The sequence below is a fragment of the Kogia breviceps genome, chromosome 6 (genome assembly GCF_026419965.1).
Source record: "Kogia breviceps isolate mKogBre1 chromosome 6, mKogBre1 haplotype 1, whole genome shotgun sequence".
Lineage (NCBI taxonomy): Eukaryota > Metazoa > Chordata > Mammalia > Artiodactyla > Physeteridae > Kogia > Kogia breviceps.
In genome coordinates, this window is record NC_081315.1 from 77,634,715 (window position 1) to 77,654,702 (window position 19,988).

At 42.6% G+C, this 19,988-nt stretch overlaps 1 protein-coding gene and 1 long non-coding RNA gene across 3 annotated transcripts in view; both read left to right on the forward strand.

The window, feature by feature from the left end:
• Window positions 1-1,755: 1,755 nt before the first annotated feature.
• Window positions 1,756-11,095, forward strand: LOC136794368 (uncharacterized). Its single transcript, XR_010841068.1, has 3 exons — window positions 1,756-1,902; window positions 4,155-4,236; window positions 10,810-11,095. It is a non-coding gene; the product is annotated as an uncharacterized lncRNA (long non-coding RNA).
• A 5,347-nt stretch (window positions 11,096-16,442) lies between these two features.
• TMEM165 (transmembrane protein 165) overlaps window positions 16,443-19,988 on the forward strand; it is a 59,663-nt gene continuing 56,117 nt past the window's right edge. The window contains exon 1 of one of the 2 annotated variants that reach the window (XM_059067593.2): window positions 16,443-16,949. In XM_059067593.2, the coding sequence (XP_058923576.1) occupies window positions 16,740-16,949 (210 nt within the window). In that variant the 5' untranslated portion in view covers window positions 16,443-16,739. The remainder of the gene's footprint in view (window positions 16,950-19,988) is intronic. The other variant, XM_067036146.1, reaches the window with a different exon arrangement.

The following is a 19,988-nucleotide window of genomic DNA, read 5'->3' on the forward strand; positions in this document are numbered from 1 at the left end:
ATAAATGACATATTCATTTCATTTATCATTTAGATTTGCCATCCTCAGGACCCGGACTCAGGAACAAAACTTTCTTCACCAGAAATGTAAAGCATATTGCATTTTGGTCTTAATTCCAACACAAATGGCATAAATAATTTTAGCAGCATATTATTTGGGGAGAAAAATGTATTTTGCTTTAGCATGCGGTTTTATGCTAGGTTAGACTAGGAATTTGTCTGCTATTCTGGAATTTCATTGTACTTTTAAGTAATATACTGAGTATTGCCTGGGAAGAAGCCTGTCAGGCCATGAGAGAAGGTTCCCAGTCAGCTCTGTGCTCCCCATGTTCTTGCCATCCTTCTTATGCTTCACCTGTCCTCTACTCTCCCTCCCCCTTCCTTGCCCAAACATTGCATTTCTAGGTGAAGACAGAAAAGGAAGTAGTGATGTCCTCAAAGGGGCTCCAAACAAAGTTGTGTGGTCTTTGATGAAAGCTCAGCCGTGGAGAATAATTGAGAATCGTGCTTGCAAGATCACAGTCAACATTGCTCTTTGTGCTGGTAAAAATAGTCCATGTGTCTAAAGGGAGAACACCAGAGAGAGTCTGCAGATTCTCCACATGGATAATCCAGAAATAGCTTGGGGCTGGAGATTCTTGATTTTTCTATTGGCTTAGTTGAATAGCTTTACTCTTTAATTCTCTGTTACTATTTAGTTCGGGAAAATGATACTGAACTACCTTATGACAGCATTCCCTGGATTAGCTACTGACTATAAAAGTGTGCTGAAAATAGCCTTTGTTTTTAAGTCTCTAAGTTGTAGCTCATCCTCTATACTAACATTTGCTTTCAGTGAACATGGGTTATTTTGTCTCCACAAAGCTTTGTTCTGTATTATGTTTTTAATTCAATGAGTGGTTATTGCTAGAATTCCTATACCCAAAAAAAGGCTTTGCCAGTACTTTTATATGAAGCTTAGTTTAAGATTAGTTTAAGGAGACTGTAAACATTTGCATAACTGAAGTTACCTGAAAATTCAAAGACCATTGATAAGTAACATATCTCAAAATGAACTGTTGTATTAAAGGTCTTAAAATAGTAAATGAGCAAGTAGAAATTTTTTACACCTATCTAAGCAATTTCTGCCCACTTGCTTACATTGCTTATCAGAAAGAAAATATTCAGCTGATTTTTATCAGTGTCTTACATTAGTCTAACTTTCTAAGATTTTTCTAATAAATGGACAAGAAACAGTGGAGGTGGCAGTGATCCCTAAGTAATTCATGTGATGCATACTTCATCATTTTTCTCAAATACCAATGATCTAGAAAGCCATGTATTGGTTTTGGGGAAACAGAGCTACTCTATGCACATAATATCAGGTCTCTTCCTTCAAGAAGACTCTGAACACTTGAAATGCTTAGAGGACCAAAGAACACAAGAGATTTCTCTGCAGAAAGACAAATCTGCCTCCTGAGCCTAGCCCTCTGGGTAAAACCTCATAGCACATGTGCAGTTTTTATCAGGGCTCCTTGGTCTACATAGCATCTTTCTGTGAATTAGTTAAGTCATTACTCTAGAATATCCCCACAAGAGCAGGGCATGAACCTTTGTGGACACAAAAGGCAACTGGTGATAGGACTGCAGCTCAGTGAGCAGAGCTTGAGCTGGATCTCAGCCCACTCAACCTTCAGCCTCCGGTCCTTTGTGCAGTGCACAGATTATACAACCTTCCAGAGAGACCCTGTTCATTGTGCTGCCTGTCTGTCTGCAGATTCTGTTGAAGAAAACAAAACTTGATTTCATGGAATCATCTCATTGAGAAAGACCATAAGAATTAAACTAGGAGAAGGGGAAGTAAGTACTCCATGCAAAACATCTCTGCTTCCACACACTAAAAGAGGAGTCTGGTGGTTAACAGGTAAGTGACCCTCAAACAGTAGAATGTCTGCCCAGATGCTAGGATGCTGGCCCCAAGTAGAATATTTTGCTTCTCTGATTACCAGCTGCTGTCTTTCCAGCTTATTGTTCTAGTACAGCAACTCCAAGTCTTTCCACCCCATTGGGACCTCCAGTCTGTCGATAGAATGTCATCCTTCACGTTTTCTAAGTCATATCTCCTTACCCTGCTTAAGTGAATCACTCTAATCATTCTTTGTATATATCCCCAACTCTCTTGCCTCCCCACATTGCTTCTTCCTGGTGGTTTAACCAAGGCACACCCCTGGTTAAATTCAACCCTCCCTTCTTGGTGTGTGCACCTATGCAACCGAACTGTGGCTAGAGAAATACAGTCCACCAACATCCCCCTTCGAAGTCATGGCCATTAACCTCAAGTGGTGTTCACTGCTGCAGTCATACTAAACTTCCCCACTCCATTCACTCTCCCACTCTGCTGACTGTCCCATCCCTGTCCTCAGAAAAATGAAGCTGCTGGAAGACAGCTTCCACTGTTAACCACCACTACCTCCACCCACCTAAGCATTTGCCCATTTATGTTGTCCGCCCTCGTTACTATTGAAGGATACTTTCTTTTTAAAAGAGGATGTATAATCATGATTCTCACACAAATATAGAATGAACACGTGCCGAAGATTTTCTTGAACTCATAATGAAGGAACTAGTAAGATGTTAGAACCAGTACCGAGAGTCTACGGCTTACAAAGTTGCAAGATAGCTCAAAGACGAGGTGCAGATAACCTGAGGAGTGTGCTAGACAGGGCACCAGTAATATATTTTGCTCATTTCAAAGTCATTTACAGTTTTTTCCGGAGACTAAACCTCTCTGGGTTTCTACCAAAGCTAGGCCCTCTACTTGGGCACTAGAGTCTACCTAAGGACATTGGTTAGCCATTCTTCCTCCTACTAAATAAGCAAAGTTTTGCCATTTCTCAATTTTCCCATCAGCAGAAAAATACCTTTTTAAAACCTAACCCAATTGCCCTTACCAGATACCACCTGATTTTTCTGGTGGCTTTGCAGCAAAACTAGAAAGAGTTATTTTGTTCTTACTAGCTCCAGTTCTTTTTCTCTCACTGCTAAACCCATTCCAGTCACTCTCCAGACCTCACGACTCAACTGACACTGCTCTTGAAAGTCCATGCTAAATCCAGCAGTCACTTAGTATTCATACCACTTCACCTTGACACACTTCCTTTAATTGACTCCAAGACTCCACACACTCCGAGTTTTCCCCCTACCTCCCTGGCTATTTATTCCTTCCCAGGTTTCTCTACAATTCCTTCTCTCTATCCTGACTTCTGAATGTAGGAATACGCCAATTCCCAGTTCTTGGTCCCTTGGTCCCTCTGTCTTTAGATGGTGATCTCATACAGTCTCATGACTTTAAATACTATTTGTATACTGACAACTAAATGTATATATCCAGCCTAAACATCATTCCCCAACTCTAGGCTCATATGTCCAATTTCCTGCTTAATGTCTCTACTGGTGTGTAATAGATATCTCAATAGATGTGATTAAATGTGAATTTCTGATTTTCCTCATCCCCACACCTGATCCTCCTGCAGTCTTCCCATTTCTTTATTACTCAAACTGAAAATGATGAGGTCTTCCTTGACTCTTCTCTTTCTCTCATGCCCTGCAGACTAATCAGTGGTTCTGCATCCAGAAGTCATCCCTGTTACATTAACTCTAGGAGCTACCATCTTGATTTTAGCCACCAGCATTTCTTGCCTAATTTACTGCCCCAGGCTCAATTGGTGTCCTGGCTTTCTCCCTTATTCTCTACAGCTGCTTCTCAGCACAAGCCAGAGTGAGCTTTCAAAAACGTAGATCATGCCACTACTCTCTCAAAACCCCACAACAGCTCCTAGTTTCTCTCAGATTAAGGCCAAAGTTACTCCAGTAACCTACTAGCTTCCCATATGATCTGACCCCCAGTCATCTTTCTTACCTCATCTCCTACTCGTACCCTCATTCCCTCTTCCTACACACTGGCCTCCTTGCTGTTCCGTATACATGTCCGCCGTGCTCCTATTTTAGGGCCTTTGCACTGGCTGTTTCTTCTGCCCAGAGTGCTCCTCCTCCAGAGAGCCACATGGCTGACTCCCTCACCTCCTGAAAGTCGTAGCACGTACTACTATGTAATGACCTACTCCAAATCTTAGCAGCATAAAACAGCAAACATCTCTCATAGTTTCTGTGGGTCAGGATTTCAGGTACAACTTAGCTGGGTGCCTCTGCTTAAATAATTCACTGCAGTCAAGATGTCACCAGGGCTGAGGTCCCATCAGTAAGTTTCATTGTTGTTGTTTTATATAAGAGGGACATAGGCTCTTATTAACCCAGATGAATGTGATTTGTAATCCCTGGATCGCATCCTCTGGAATGTATGGCAATTTAGAATTGGAAGCGCCTGATAGTATCAGAGTGTGTCAGTATGAATAAGGAACATCTGAGTATGCCATTTTGGCATGCATACTAATAAATTTTACTTATAGAGTGTAGACTTATCAAGATCGACAGGGATTTTGGGCTGTGGATAGACCTTAACACTGGTTAGTAGAGATTGGCAAAGGGCCTGGCTGTCTGTAGACTGAGCACTTATTGCAACTGCCCTGCAGAATCCAGGCCTATCTTCCATTTTCATGACTCAACAAGGTCTGTTTTTATTACCCTAAATTCAAACTTTTATACAGTAAGTGAAACAAGGAAGCCCTCAAGGCAAGTACTTGTGCTACTTGATGGAGCAGCACCCTGATTTGCCTACTATAGAAGACAGTTTTTTTTTTTTTTTTTTTTTTTTTTTTTTCAGTACACGGGCCTCTCACTGTTGTGGCCTCTCCCGTTGCGGAGCACAGGCTCCAGACGCGAAGGCTCAGAGGCCATGGCTCACGGGCCCAGCTGCTCCGCGACATGTGTGATCTTCCCAGACCGGGGCACGAACCCGTGTCCCCTGCATCAGCAGGCGGATTCTCAACCACTGCGCCACCAGGGAAGCCCTAGAAGACAGTTTTTAATAAAAAGTTACAGGCAGAATTATAGACTTTGCTCCTTCCCTTCATCTCCCACTTGCTGATTAGATTTCCCTAGTCAGCAGTCTTTCATCGTTAGGTCTAAGACAATATTTACAAAATCACCTTTGGAAACTCTGGGTAAAGAATAATGCCATCTTGGGGGCTTCCCTGGTGGCGCAGTGGTTGAGAATCCGCCTGCCGATGCAGGAGACACGGGTTCGTGCCCTGGTCCGGGAAGATCCCACATGCTGCGGAGCAACTAAGCCCGTGAGCCATGGCCGCTGGGCCTGCGCGTCCGGAGCCTGTGCTCCGCAACGGGAGAGGCCACAACAGTGAGAGGCCCGCATACCGAAAAAAAAAAAAAAAAAAAAAAAAAAAGAATAATGCCATCTTAATCTTGGGTCTGGAAAAGAATTAAGTCCCTTCAGGAAACAAAGGAGAAAAAAAATGGAAATCAATTATGAGATTCTCTTTAAGTCCAAGGAAAGGCAGAAAGATTCCCACCAAACTCAGGAAGTTTACATACAGGCACATTTAGAGAATCCGTACAGGAAACACAATGCTTACTAACAATATTCCTCCTCCTGGATCAGACAGATCAGAGTTTTTTACACCGACTTTGATCAGTTTAGTGACCTGCATAAAAAGATCATCTATCTGTGGCCAGGTCCTTTAGATGTTACCCCTCTGAAAACAGAAGAATAGTAGTTTATCTATTCAACCAAATTTATTTAACATCTTCTGTATCCAAAGCATGGAGGTAGTCTCTGTGGTGCGTACCGGGTTATATAAGACACGATTCTTGCTCTCAATAAGCACACATTTCAGTATGAGGATGACACAGATTTATCAACAACCTATTTCCTTAAGTTAAAGTCGTGGAGGGAATCCGTCAGTTTCATCATTTCCCTACCACCTCATGTTCTCCTCCTTCAAGTTCAAATCCTGACACTTGACAGACTATGGAACCATATGCAGCTTCGCGAGTGTATGAGCTGTGCAGTCTCACAGGGCCCTTCTCTCAGAAGGACCCTATGCTTGGTTTAATCCTCTGCTGTTCCTGTCTTGAAATTCTTAATAATTTTATTTTTGAACTTGTGTTTGGTAAGTGAAGTCTGATAGGACAGTGGAACATGCACATGAGCAGTGGAAACATGACCAGAGGTTATGCTTGCACGTGCGCAGAGGGCTTGGGCCGCGCAGGCAACCCAGCATGCACACACACGCCTCCGAGTAGCTCCCTGCAGCCGGGCAGGTTCCTGGGCCTGCACGGCAGTGGGGATGGTGGTGGCAACAGCAGAATTGGAGGCAACAGCTGTGGCAGCCCTGGCTCGATAGGTGGGAAGGGGCTCTGCATGGGGGCAGCACCAGGACCTGCAGTGGGAAGCCAGCTTGCAAATCCCTGTCATCCGCACAAATATGAACTCACCAGCCTGACCCTGGGACAGGAACTGCTGGCACTCAGGCAGCAGACTTCATCAGTATATTAGTACAAAATACATGAACATTGCAATAAAGCCTATCAGGGAATTATTAGAATTCTTAAAGGATTTAGAATCTCTAGTTTTGAAAACTGCTGCAACATGGTGAAGCAAATAACCACACATGTAGAAATAGAAATTAAATATAAAGATCATCACATTCTACAGAAAAGAACACTAGAAAGAAGTGGTACATATATAGTGGAATATTACTCAGCCATTAAAAAGAATGAAATTTTGCCATTTCAACAACATAGATGGACTTGGAGGGTATTATACTTAGTGGAATAAGTCAGATAGCGAGAGACAAATACTGTGTGTTATCACTTATATGTGGAATCTAAAAAAATAAATGAATATAACAAAACAGAAACAGACTTGCAGTTACAGAGAACAAACTAGTGGTTACTGCTGGGGAGAGAGGTAGGAGGAAAGGCAATATAGGGGTAGGGGATTAAGAGGTACAGACTACTAGGTATAAAATAAGTAAGATACAAGGATGTAATATACAGCACAGGGAATATAGCTAGTATTTTACAATAACTTTATACAGACTATAAAGACATTGAATGACTATGTTGTACACCCAAAACTAAGATTATGTTATTGAAATCAACTATACTTCAGTTTTTAAAAACCACTTTTCATTTGAAGGTTTGAATGAACCAATTGTTAATGAGGAAGGCAATTAAATCTTTTTCCTTGTAGTTGAAGCTACAACAAGAGAAAGCATAAACAGGCCTTTTGATTTATACTCAAACCATAAAGTCACTTTCAGTTGCTTGTATGACCTCCACAAGTTTCAGGAAACATTAAAATGCCATTATATAAATTTATACTTAAAATTAAATTCAGACTTACATAAAATGAATTCATGTGAAAACTCTGTTTAGAAAAATAGTTCCACAAGAATCAACACTAGAATATACTAGTACTAAAATTTATCTCAAAATGTTATTAGAAATTTATCTGTGTTGTCACAGCCTATAAAATTTTCTTAACAGTTGCATCAGCAGAAAGATCCTTTTCAGAATGCAAATGGTCATAACTTGTGATCTTGCATTTGCCAAGAGTGACTGATATTTCTTTCAGTCATATCTCTTGGGAAAAAAAAAAAACTATGTGAAATGAATTTCTTACCTTTCGAAAATGAAAATAAAATGACAAGTATAAATCTTAATTTGCAGACAGGTGAGCCAGAAAAATTTTCATAATCAAGATATCACATTAATATACTGTTGTTGTTTATGGCATTATATAGAATATTGACCCCCCAAATATTATTTTGCAATTTTTAAGTTCACCAAGTTACCCGTTTATCACCATTACCCCTATTACACTAGTACCTTTAACTGCACTTTTTTCCCGGCTTTTGAACAAGGGTCCCACATTTTCATTCTGCACTGGGCCCAGCAAATTATGTAGCCAGCCCTGGTCAGGTCAGAGAATGACAAATTTTCATCATAAGCCATTATTGAAGACAGTTTGTGCTATGAATGCTTAAGAAGTATAGAAAAGAGCAAGATATGCAAGAAAATGCATGTTCTTAATGTGTTCCATACAAAAGTCTATCAGCTGGTAGGCGTTTTACCTATGTTAAGAGTAAAACAATGTAATACTATGGGCCAGAGTGCAGAATTTGGCATAAGGAAAAATCTGTATTTGATCCAAAACGGACGTCACAAAAGAACAGTTGGGAACAATGCCTCCAATGGGTTGGCATCCTGATTAAAATTATAGTGTTTGCCATCCAAAGCATGAGATAAATAGGGATAAACATCCATTCAAATGAGGGTCAAACTCATACTTTATAATCAGTAAGTCGGTCAGATTGTCCTGTCAGCATTCTGTGATTTTCAAGTACGAAGAGCTATTTTTCCCAAAATCAGAGAAATGGCACCACAATATGGGCCTTCCCCTTCTAGGATTCTTCAGAACTGACGGCTTGTAAGTGAACTTTACCGTAGATACGAAGTCACCATAGAGATGACTTACATTTGAAAATGAAACATCAGGGAAAAGCATTTAAACCAGATAAACCAAATTTGCTTCCCATAAGGCTAATAAAAAAGATCCACTTATTTAAAATGATTTTTGTGTGATGATTGTTACATAAAACAACTTTAAAAGAAGATGCACATTTTACCCAAAACAAATTTAGTTCTGTCTTTCTGACTTAATGAAGTTATGGATTTCTAAGTGATATAATTTGTGTATCAGTGCTTTTAATGGGTCATATTTCTAGTACCTATAATGTTAAAATAGACTGAGAAAAGCTGCAAGCATGTAGAGACTTACAGAGAAAGACATCATAAACAATGTTTACAAAATTAGGAAAAACAAGCACGATACATATCAAAATGAGAAAATAAATACTCATATAAAGCTCTCTTACAAATCAGTGACAAAATAACTTTGCAGCAGGCCTCAGTTTTCTAGGCTGACTGTATCAAAGTTAGATTTGAAAGACAAAAGCAAGTTTAAAAGAACTGTCTGAGGAGAATGTGGAAAAGAGTGGCATTCCTCTGTCTGGGTGGTCCTCAGGGAACAGAGTGACTGGTGGTTTGTCTTTATAAGCCAAAATGCCCTGCCTGCCCCCTCAGCCCGCCCTCCTCTCTAAACCACTAGCACCAGAAAGCTTGGAATTTACAGTGAAAATAATTTAATGAGCTAGAACAAGGTCAAAGAGAAAAGGTTGTTTATCAGATACCATCAACGCAGCGGCAAAAACAAAAAAAACAGAAACACACATACGCAAAAACCTGAGATTAGCTATTTATCTAGATATAGTATCCCGGAAAGGGTGGTACTGCAGGATTCTTGTTATGGTACATGTGTGATTCCAGCTATGTGGAGAGTATATGGGGTTGTTATAGTCTAGGGCTATAAAGAACCGAGCTCCTTGCTCTAGTGTAGGGGAAGAATTGCAAACTGGCAGGCTGAAGCCCAAATCAGACTCAGGTGTTATTTTGCTAGCACAGTTTTGAACATTTTTTAATGAGCGGCTGTGATGGTTAGTTTTACATGTCAATTTATCTAGGCTGTGGTGCTCAATTGCTTGTTCAAACACTAATCTAGATGTTGCTTGTGAAGGTGTTTCATATGTGTGATTAACATCTGTAATCAGTTTACCTTAAGTAAAGCAAATTGCGCTCAGTAATGAGGGTGGCCTTCATCTGATAAATCGAAGTCCTCGAAAGCAAAATCTGAGGTTTCCTGGAGAAGGAATTATGCTCCAGGACTGCAATATAAAAATGTTGTCTGAGCTTCCAGCCTGCTGGCCTGCCCTAAGCATTTCAGACTTGCCAGTCCCCACAATCCCCTGAGCCAATTCCTTAAAAATAAGCGTCTTTCTCTGTACACACACACACACACACACACACACACGTAACTGCAAGGGAAGTTGGGAAAAGTGACATCGCAGTTAACAGTGGCCATGCAGCTATAGGTTCTAGCCATTAAGATGTAAGCAGATGTGCTTTGTGCCAGCTTCCTTAAAAGACATGTGTCCTGGGCTTCCCTGGTGGCACAGTGGTTGAGAATCCGCCTGCCGATCCAGGGGACACAGGTTCGTGCCCCGGTCTGGGAAGATGCCACATGCCGCGGAGCGGCTGGGCCCGTGAGCCATGGCCGCTGAGCCTGCGTGTCCAGAGCCTGTGCTCCGCAATGGGAGAGGCCACAACAGTGAGAGGCCCGCGTACCACAAAAAAAAAAAAAAGACATGTATCCTGTGGCCCTTCTTTTTCCAGCCGCTCCTCTATCCTGCTGTCTGGACCAGGCCATTAGAGCTCTAGCAGCTATACTGGGTCATAAAGATAAGGCCGCACCCTAGGAATGATAGAGCAGAAGGCTGGAAGGGACCTGGATCCCTGATCCCTTGGGACCTACTACGTTAGTTCTGAACTGCCTCTCACGAAGGAAAACCTTCTTATCTAATTCATACTAGATGGTGTTTTAGATTTTCTGTTACATTTAGTGGAAGGTAATCCTAGTTTAAAAATTAGAAAATATAAAAATTCTAATCCATGGCTTCTCCCTTGACCATTTGGAATATCTGATAAACTTGGGGTCATGCTCCTCAGTTTAGCAACAGCCTAGGGCAAGATAATGGATGCTCACCTGCTTTAGACAGAGCTGGAGACCCCATCTGTTTCTTTTCCTCTGTTTAAGTTCCTGAAGGCATTTGAGCTTGCTATTCCCTGACATAGGTCGTGGGGTTTTACTTCTACTGGGTGATAGGCCCTTGCACAAACTTATTTTGTCCTCTTAGGCTGTTTCTCCAGCTACTTTTTTTTGGAGAATAGGAAGGATGGAAAATCATGGATGCCAACCTTATAACTTAGTCTTTCCTCTCTGCATCATTTGCAGCAGGAGCGTTCCCAAGTTGGTGTAGTCCACAAAGGAAGATGTGTCCGATGCTGGTGGAAACGGGCCTTCCTCTGCCATTTGAGATACTGCCTCATGGTCCTATAGGCCTGCCCACAGGAGGAGCGGGAGAGGTCTCAGTGTGTGCAGACTTCTTATGGTGGGGAAGCTCTGCTCAAGGCTTGGGAGGAGGGATACAGAGGGTCTTCCACTCCACAGCTGCAACAGTCTTCTTGTTTTAAAGACCTTCATCTAGTCTAATGAATTTGTATTCCTGTAGTCCACATAATTTTGACCCAGTTTCTCACTAATATACTTGTTTTATTTTAGTGAAAGTGTATCACCCCCACCCAGTTTCCAGCCATCTTTGCCCTTTATAGCGTCACCAAACTTCCTGCATTGACTTGACATGGCCTAAGAGGATTCCCCCTAATTTGGGGGAGGGGATGGAGGTTGGAGGCCCAGTTGCTGTCAGACCTAAATGGACCTGGCAGTCATTTGGGGAGGAGAGAGGTTCTGACTGGAAGGGTTCTTTGTGAAGTAAAGACTGATTCTTATCTTTGGCTATGAATGAGCTCAACGACACTAGGATGTGAGGAGAAAGTAGGATGAACTCTGTCTCTCAGAATCAGGCTAAGGACAAAGAAGGCATAAAAGACCCTTCAAAACTGCTCAGGCCTTTTGGGTGTGGAATGAGGGTAACCTTCCAAGGGGAAGCTATGACAAGATTAGGAATCTGTTTTCAAGTCAAACTATGTCTATGTCTATATCTAGATTTGTCTTTGCCTTTTCGTTTCATTCCCAGAATTTCGTTAAACTAATAATTCATTTATGTCTGAGTGTCTTCAATGGCCAGGCACTGTTTTAGACCTTGGAAATACAGTGAGCAAAACAGGTAGGATTCCTGCCCCGATGGAGCTTATCTTTTAGTTGAGGGATACAGATAATATAACAAGTAAAAAAATTACATAATCAAGGTAATTTCAGATAGTGATAAGTGCTATGAAAAAACTTAAAAAAAAAAAAAAAAAAGAACCCAACTTAAGAAAAAAAAGGTGAGACAGAGGTGATAAAGGGGAAAGGAGCAATCTACTTTAGATGGATGGGCAGGAAGTTCTCTTTTGAAGAGGTGATATTTACCCTGAATGACCCAAAGAAGATCTGAAAAAAGAGTAAGAAGAGAAACAGCAGCTACAAAGGTCCTGAGGTGGAAGAAAGCTTGGTTGGGCATGACACATGAGGTAGAGAAAGCCAAGAGATGAAGTCACACAGAAGGCAGGGGTTAGATCACATCGAACTTTAATTCAGACTTGGACCTTATTCTAAGGGCATTAATTGGACTTAATTATAAGGGCATTCAGAAGCCATTAAGATAATGTTAAGCAGGGGGATGAAATGACTTACATTAATTTTGAAAGCTCTCCCTGGATGCTGGTTAGATTGTAGATTGGCAAGAGTGCAAGCAGGAGTCATTTTAACAGTCCAAGTAAGAAATGATGCCTAGTTTGGACAAGGTGGTAATAGTGGAGATAGAGAGAGGGGAACAGATTCAGGATCTGTTTTAGAGGTAGAGACAACAGAACTTGGCAAGTGGATTGGATATGGAATAGGAGAAAATGAGAGGAATCTAAAGGGGTTTGCTGCTTCCATCTACTGAGATGGAAGCCTGAAGAAGGAACAGCTTTTTGGAAGAAAATCAAGAGAACTCTGTCCCAGGCTTTATTTGAAATGCCCGTGAAACAGCTAGATAGAGATGGTGAACATATTGTTGGATAAATAAGAATTCATGGAGACATATTTAGCATTCTTTTTGGAATTTTCAGCCTGCTTGTGGAAACTTAGGCAAGTCCAAGAATGACCCTAAAACAGCAGTTCCCCTTGTAGGGCAACCTTGTTGGGCAAGGTCCAGATCCCCATCATCTAAAGGGTTTTAGCATACCTACGGGTAGCGATAGGCTTCATTTCACATAGTAGAAGTGCTTTAAAGAGTTGTGCAGGTCCAGCAACTTGTAAGTTGCTCTCTGTCATTCACTTACATTTCAGTTTGCCAAGCACCTTCTCCTTAATTTTGAATGATCTTCAGTTGACTGTTAGCAGGAAGTTTCTGGTTTCTGCTTCCCCCTCTCCTTTCTCATCACTCTGTGCCCTGGCTTTTCTAACTAGCCTTTCTTCCTCTGTAGACTGTTTCAAGTTAAAACACTTATATTCACCCTTTGATGATACTGGAGTGCAGGGAGAGGTCTCTAAGAGAGCTCAGGAAATAGCTCATCACCTCTTCCGTACTTCTGAAAAGCTGAGGAAGAAAACAAAGAGTGAGACAGGCCCCCAGGAGTGACTTTAGGTCTGGGAGCCAGGTGTACTGAGCTACTACTGAATTTCAGAATTAAGAGCTGTCCCCACCCAGTTCCAAGCAGCTCTGGACTGGGAGCGGGCAGACAGCAGGGAGAGCAGCAGAAACATGTTTTTCCCTGTGGGCTGCACCTTCCAAGAGGACAAAGGTGGCAGAACTGGGCCCAGTATGCTCAGTTACTCTGCCCAGATTTACTTTCCATCATCGGAGGTGAAATGGTTAAGCCTCAGAAGCCAGGAAACCATCCTCCTCATGGAAACTTGGAGTGGAGAAAGGACATTCTCCCCTAATGATAATGGAAATGTTCACCATTAATTGGCTGGTTTTATATGTTTGGCTTTTAGTAAGTAGGACACAGTTAAGTTCAACAAGCAGATATCAAGCACAATTCTGCCACTTATGAACTGTGCAATTTTGGGAAAGTTACTTGAGCTGTTTCAAATTTCTTATTTGTAAAAACGAGTTTAAGAGTGCCTGCCTTGAAACAGAGACACAGATGTAGAGAACAAACATATGGACACCAAGGGGGGAAAGCGGGGTGGCGGGGGGGTGGTGGTGGGATGAATTGGGAGATTGGGATTGACACATATACACTAATATGTATAAAATAGATAACTAATAAGAACCTGCTGTGTAAAAAATAAATTAAATTTATAAAAAGAGTGCCTGCCTTGTGAGATCATTCATGTAACACATTCAATGCACTGCATGGATCAGAATAAGCACTCAATAAAGATTTTCTGCTACTATTATTACTGTAATGATGGTTATCACTATTAGCAAGTTAGGAAATCAGCTAGGTGCCAGGGATATAAAAGATAAAAGATATAATCTTACCATCTGAAGCTCAGAAGGAAAAAAAACATTAAAATACAGTGTAGGGCTTCCCTGGTGGTGCAGTGGTTAAGAATCCGCCTGTCAATTCAAGGGACACGGGTTCGAGCCCTGGTCCAGGAAGATCTCACATGTCGCGGAACAACTAAGCCCGTGTACCAAAACTACTGAGCCTGTACTCTAGAGCCCGCAAGCCACAACTCTGGAGCCCGAGTGCCACAACTACTGAAGCCTGCGTGCCTAGAACCCGTGCTCCACAACAAAGAGAAGCCACCACAATGAGAAGCCCGTGCACTGCAATGAAGAGAAGCCCCTGCTCACCACAACTAGAGAAAGCCCGTGCGCAGCAACGAAGACCCAATGCACCCTAAATAAATAAAATTTATATTTTAAAAAAATACAGTGTAATGCACATGTAGTAGGGTTTCTTACCAGAAGGGTGCCCACCAGTGGTTGCATTTTAGTGAGACTCTATGCAGGCCAGGACAAGAAAAAAAATCATCTTGGAATTGATGAGCCTCCTACATCCTTATTGGTTGGGGTCAAGTAAGTACCTCTGTTTGCAAGAAAGTTATCAGGAAACCGCCTGTGTTTTTGGTTTGTTTTGTTTTCCAAAGGAGTTAGTCACCAGTGAGGAATAGAACAATGATAGCTCTAAATCCTCAAGGTGGTGAAAGCTAGAACCAGCCCTGATGTAGCACTCCTGGGCATGGAAAGAGCTGATCACTTTGGAATCTGACACCTGGAGCCTAAACTGGCTGAGGAGCCTGAGGGCCCTTGGATCAGGGTGCAATGGCACAGCCTGGAAGAGCCCCACTCTGGCCAAGATTCTGACACTGACACTGACCCCACTGTGCAGGTCCCCCCGAGGGCAAGGCTTTCTGTCTCTTTACATCTGCTAAGAGCTTTGCTGCCTTGCCCTTGAGCCACCCCTCACTCAGTGGCTGGTGCACTGGCATCCTGCAGCTTAACCCGTAAGTCCTCATTGCCACGTCTGCCAAGGTGGCTGGGAATTCAGCTTCCTGTTAGAGAGCTCTGGAGTGTAGGGGCCCATTCCAGAAAATAAGCCAAGCACCTTCCAGGAATCCAGGACACATGGCCAGTGTTGCTGCATTCACCCTTCTGTCTCAGTCATTAGCCACCAGACTTCCTTTCAGTTACTCTTAAGCTCAGCAAATGCTGTAGGTGTAAAGGAGAGGGTGTTGGAGGGAGGATAGTTCACACCCTCTGGGTTCTCTACTAGTTTCTGAGACTCAAACATTCGCATCCTAGGGATGAACTGGGAGGTACAATAGTTGTATGCCAAACTGTACGGCATCCTAGTTACTAACACAATAATAGAAGCATGCATAATCTACAGTAACATGAAGCAAGGAGTGATGAATCTGTAAGAGGAGGTGTTGGGGGAAGACTTCTGAGTGGTCAGGCCTGAACAGGTTTTGGAAGTATGTGTGAGTTTACAACCACAGAAAGGAGGAAGTTAGTTACAGACAGGAACAGCATGGACAAAAGCTTTACTAACCCATGACATAACATGGTATCTTCAGTGAATTCTAAGTAGGTTTGTCCACCCTTCCACATTGTTTTGTTGGATTAATTTCTTGTCCCAGTATTTACTGATAACCTTCCTTAGTTCTTCACAAAGCACAGGCTTAATATATATAAAAAAATATAAAGTATAATAGTGCCTTGGCCTCAAGGTTAGCACAATCTTAATCACACTTCTGATAACTAAATAGCTCAACTTAAAAAAAAAGATGTAAAAATATTCTCAACCAATTATCCTTTCCTATTTCCTATGCTTGCCCACCCCAATCCCCATCCTTCAAAAATCCTAAACACTCAATTTCAAAAGCCGAACATATTAAGAGGCCAGTCTAAGGTGTGGCACAAAACACGTAAAACGAAAAGGCGTTACAGGAAAAGGGTAATGTTAGATGTTTTTGGTCTGGGGGCGATTATAGGCAAACATCTAAAACAAGGCTTGACATTTTTCTTATTTCCTAAGTCTCATCACAGAGGTTTGTTTTAAATAATCGCATCCTGACGCTCTAAGCACATTGTCCTCAGTAGATCGCCGGGTCGGAGCCGGCACCGAGAATCGGTGGATTGCGGAACCCGGCTAAGCTGTGGCAGCTCCCGTAGTTGCCACGTAGCCAGGGCGTTCGAACTAATTTGACATCTAGGAAAGGCTAAGAGGCAGGCTTGACTGGATATTAGGGCAAAAGACTCAGGAGGGAACAAAGAAGTAAAGAAGTAAAGAGCCGTGCGGTTTGGGGACGGTGGGCAGACCGATGGGAAACGGGTCCCGGGTGGAGCGCGAGAAGGATGCGAGGCGAGGAAGGTCACGCAGCGCCCTGTACCTCGGGAGCGCTGGGTCCAATGGGAAGAGGGCGCGAGTCGCACCTCAACCTGCCCGAGGACGTCACGACGCCGAGGCGGACGCCGGGCCAATGGGAGGCCGTCACAGCTAGGGGTGGAGCCCGGAGGAATTGGGCCGGGCTGCGCTGAGACAGTTAGCGGAGGCGTGTGGCCACCGTGGGCGAGGAGAGGGCCAGTTCCCGGCCGCGGACGCCGGCCTGACCTAAGCCTCACGTCCGCCCTGGCCACTTCCCGCATGCTGCAGGCTCCTCCCTGAAAGGCGGCGGCGAGGCGTTGGGGACGCGCCCGGGGACGGCTCGGGGTCGAGGCTTCCAGTCGCCCGCACTTCCTCTTGAGGCGCCCGTGCTCGGCTGTCTCGGCGGGCGGGATGGCGGCGGCGGCGGCCCGGGGTAGCGGCCGCGCATCTGCGCCCCGGCTGCTTCTGTTCCTGCTGTTTCCGCTGCTGTGGGCCCCGGCCGGGGTCCGGGCCGTACCCGACGAAGATCTCAGCCACCGGAACAAGGAACCTCCGGCTCCTGCCCAGCAGCTGCAGCAGCAGCTCGCGGCTGTGCAGGGCCCCGAGCTGGCCCGGGCCGAGGTGAGCAGGACGGGCCGGGTACCAGGCTCGCCACCGCCGGAGCGCCGCCCTTGACGCAGGCTGCCAGCGGGGGGAGTGGAGCCCAGCCCCGTCTCCCTGGGGTGGAAGACCGAGGAGTGCGCTTTTCCCGGGTCGGGCCTGGCCTCGCCCGGCTCCTTATGGGGGGAGGGGAGGGGAGAGCAGAGCTGGGAGTCCACTGTAAACCTTTAGCTCGGGAGGATAAAGATGCTGCTGAGGAATGGGCGTCTTGTTGATCAGATGTATTCTAGAGAGATGGAAATACTCATCCCAAGTAGAAAGTTTTTAACGGAGGGCAGCTGGGAGGCTTTTCGTATTCTTGGAGAATAACAGCATGGGCCGTTTCATTGTTGAAACAGACTATCCCAAATTGTTTACCAAATTCAGCTTGTGATTTTTGCCAAATGTATATGGATAACGAAGCGTGACTCACTTTTTAAAAAACGTGCTTTGGCTTGCAGGAAGTAGCCCTTAGGAATGCAGAGGAACAGTCAGTCTTTGATAGTAAGGAGTGCTGCAGCGGTGTTGGATGCCAAAACTAAATTTATAAGTGTACCAGAATCCTGCATTTTGGCCTTCACTAAGTAGATATTAATTAACATCTTAATTTATGTTAATAGAATCAGTCACTAGTGTTCAAAATCTCAGCAGCGTTTTAAAATTTAGTCCCAGTATGGGTCCTGGGCTTTCTCCTCGTTTCCAATTTGAATTCCTGAATCCAGGCCCTCTGTAGTGTCTTCTGGTAGGGGACCATTTGGCACTCAACCCTCCCATTTCCACCCCAGGCTACCTTCAGCATGTCCCTACGTAACTAATCTTCCTAAACATTGAATTCCATTTTCCTTCTCAGAAATCTTCAGTGAGTTTCTCTGCATAATGATTTCAGTCCAGCCTCTTCAGCAAGATGTTCAGGTTTTTTGGCAATCCGGCTCTAGTCAACCTCTCTAGGCTTTTTAGGCCTCACTCGCTTGCTCAATCATATGCTGTACTCACATCCAAGACATACCATGTGCTGTGTTGCTAGTCTCTCCAGCAAAAGGCCTCTAAATGAAAGGGCTTTAGTGAGCTTGAACCATACTGATCAGAACCTTTCCCACCCTTCAAGAACCAGCAGATAATCTCCTCTCTGTGAAGACTTCCCTGAAATTTCGGGCAGAAAGTTATTTCTCTCTCCTGCCTGTCACTCCTGAGCTTAGCTGACCCGGCTCACCATTTCCACTTCTGAAATTGAACTGAAATGCTGATTCATGAAATTCATTCTTCGTGTTCATCATTTAGCTTTCTGTCACTTAACTCACTATCAGAAGTTTATTTTAAAGCGGTAAATATTTTGAGTTGTGTAACTTTCCAGGCCTTGCATTAAAGTTTTAGTCATATAGTGGTTTTTGAGATACAAATAATGGTAAGTATGCATATTGATACCTTTTTAGACAGCTAGGAGAAATATAGCCATGTAAAAAAAAAAAAAGGCAGCAGTATCCAGTGACCATATTGAAGTGTCTTAAGGATCCTTGTCTTTAAAACTGGGGATGTGGAGGGAAGGGACAGGCACAAGATAGTATGATTTTTGTCTTTACTATTTTGATATATTCTTGGTGGTTCTTCTTAGATTGGAATTTACTCTCTTTGTTCTGTATTGTAGTAGAATCTAATTATTTTTTCTTAATTATATTTTCACGTAATTTTTTGTTATGGCTCAAGTGTCTTTTTCCCTCTACGGTATTACAGTATATTGGAAGAGATTTTTTCTTTCACATATTTTCTAAACTATGTAATATAAGTATCATTTGCTTTTTTTGTCCACTTGGCAGAAGTAAAATATGGTCAAAGTTCAGTTTAATAGCCATGTAAGCAAGGATTCAGCATCACTGCATATCCAAAAGTTTCAACTGTTTTGCTTTGCAACCACATGGAGCAGCTCTTTTAAAAGGGTAGGATATTTAAATATATACTTTCATGACACTATGTGAGTTTGGACTTCTGAAAATGGAGAGGAAAAAAATGTATTGGAAAGCTTTCAAATGTAAGATGTATTATAAAAATGTAGTTGTATCTTATAGGGTGCTTTAAAGCAAGATTACTGAACTTCTAATAGGATTTTCTCCAATAGGTTTTTTTTTCTCTATAATCAGGTAAAAAAAAGTTTAGGGAGGTTACAGTTAAACTGACAGTTAAAAATAAACCCCAATTTACAAACCCATGAAAAAAGCACTATTGATCACTGGGATCCTTTCATTTTGCAGTTTACTTCTAGTGACATACTCATTTTTTTTTTTCTTATTCCTTCCTTGGGCAGAGTATGTAGTACAAGAAGCATTAAGTCCCTTTAGTTGGGGGAAATCAGCTAGATTTAACAGAGGTAATTTATAATTTGCTGCATATTCTGGAAGGGCCAGTGAAGGACTGCTCTGGTTGTGAAGCATTGTTGATAAAGCCACAGAAGCCTATCACTCAACCCAGTACAAATTCTCCTTACTGTATTTCTACTTTACTGTTTCTTGGCATTTCTTTTGTCTATTGTCTTTTAACATCAAGGCCTTCCACACAATATTTTAAACTTTCTTCCATTTTCATTAAGTTGCAGTCCTGTTCTATCCAGTCCAAACTCCCAATTCTAGCCTCCTTACAGCTAAGACTGATGCCAAGGGTATGAAGACCCTTTCCTTATTCATGATTGCTGTGTCAGAACGAAACGATCATGATGTTACTGCATTTATCTGTTGGTGTTCTGCTATCAAAGCAATTCATTTAAAAAAAAGTGAAATTAAATACACTTAATACATTTCAAATGTCAACATTTATGAATACATTATGAAACAGTAACATAAAACAAAGCTGTTTAAAGATTCATTAAAATAAAAATGTATTTATAAAAATGTAATTGTTAAATATATTATTCTAATATGAATTAACAGTAACATTCATAAAAAATATTATTTAAAATCAACAAGCTAGGGCTTCCTTGGTGGTGCAGTGGTTAAGAATCCACCTGCCAATGCAGGGGACACGGGTTTGAGCCCT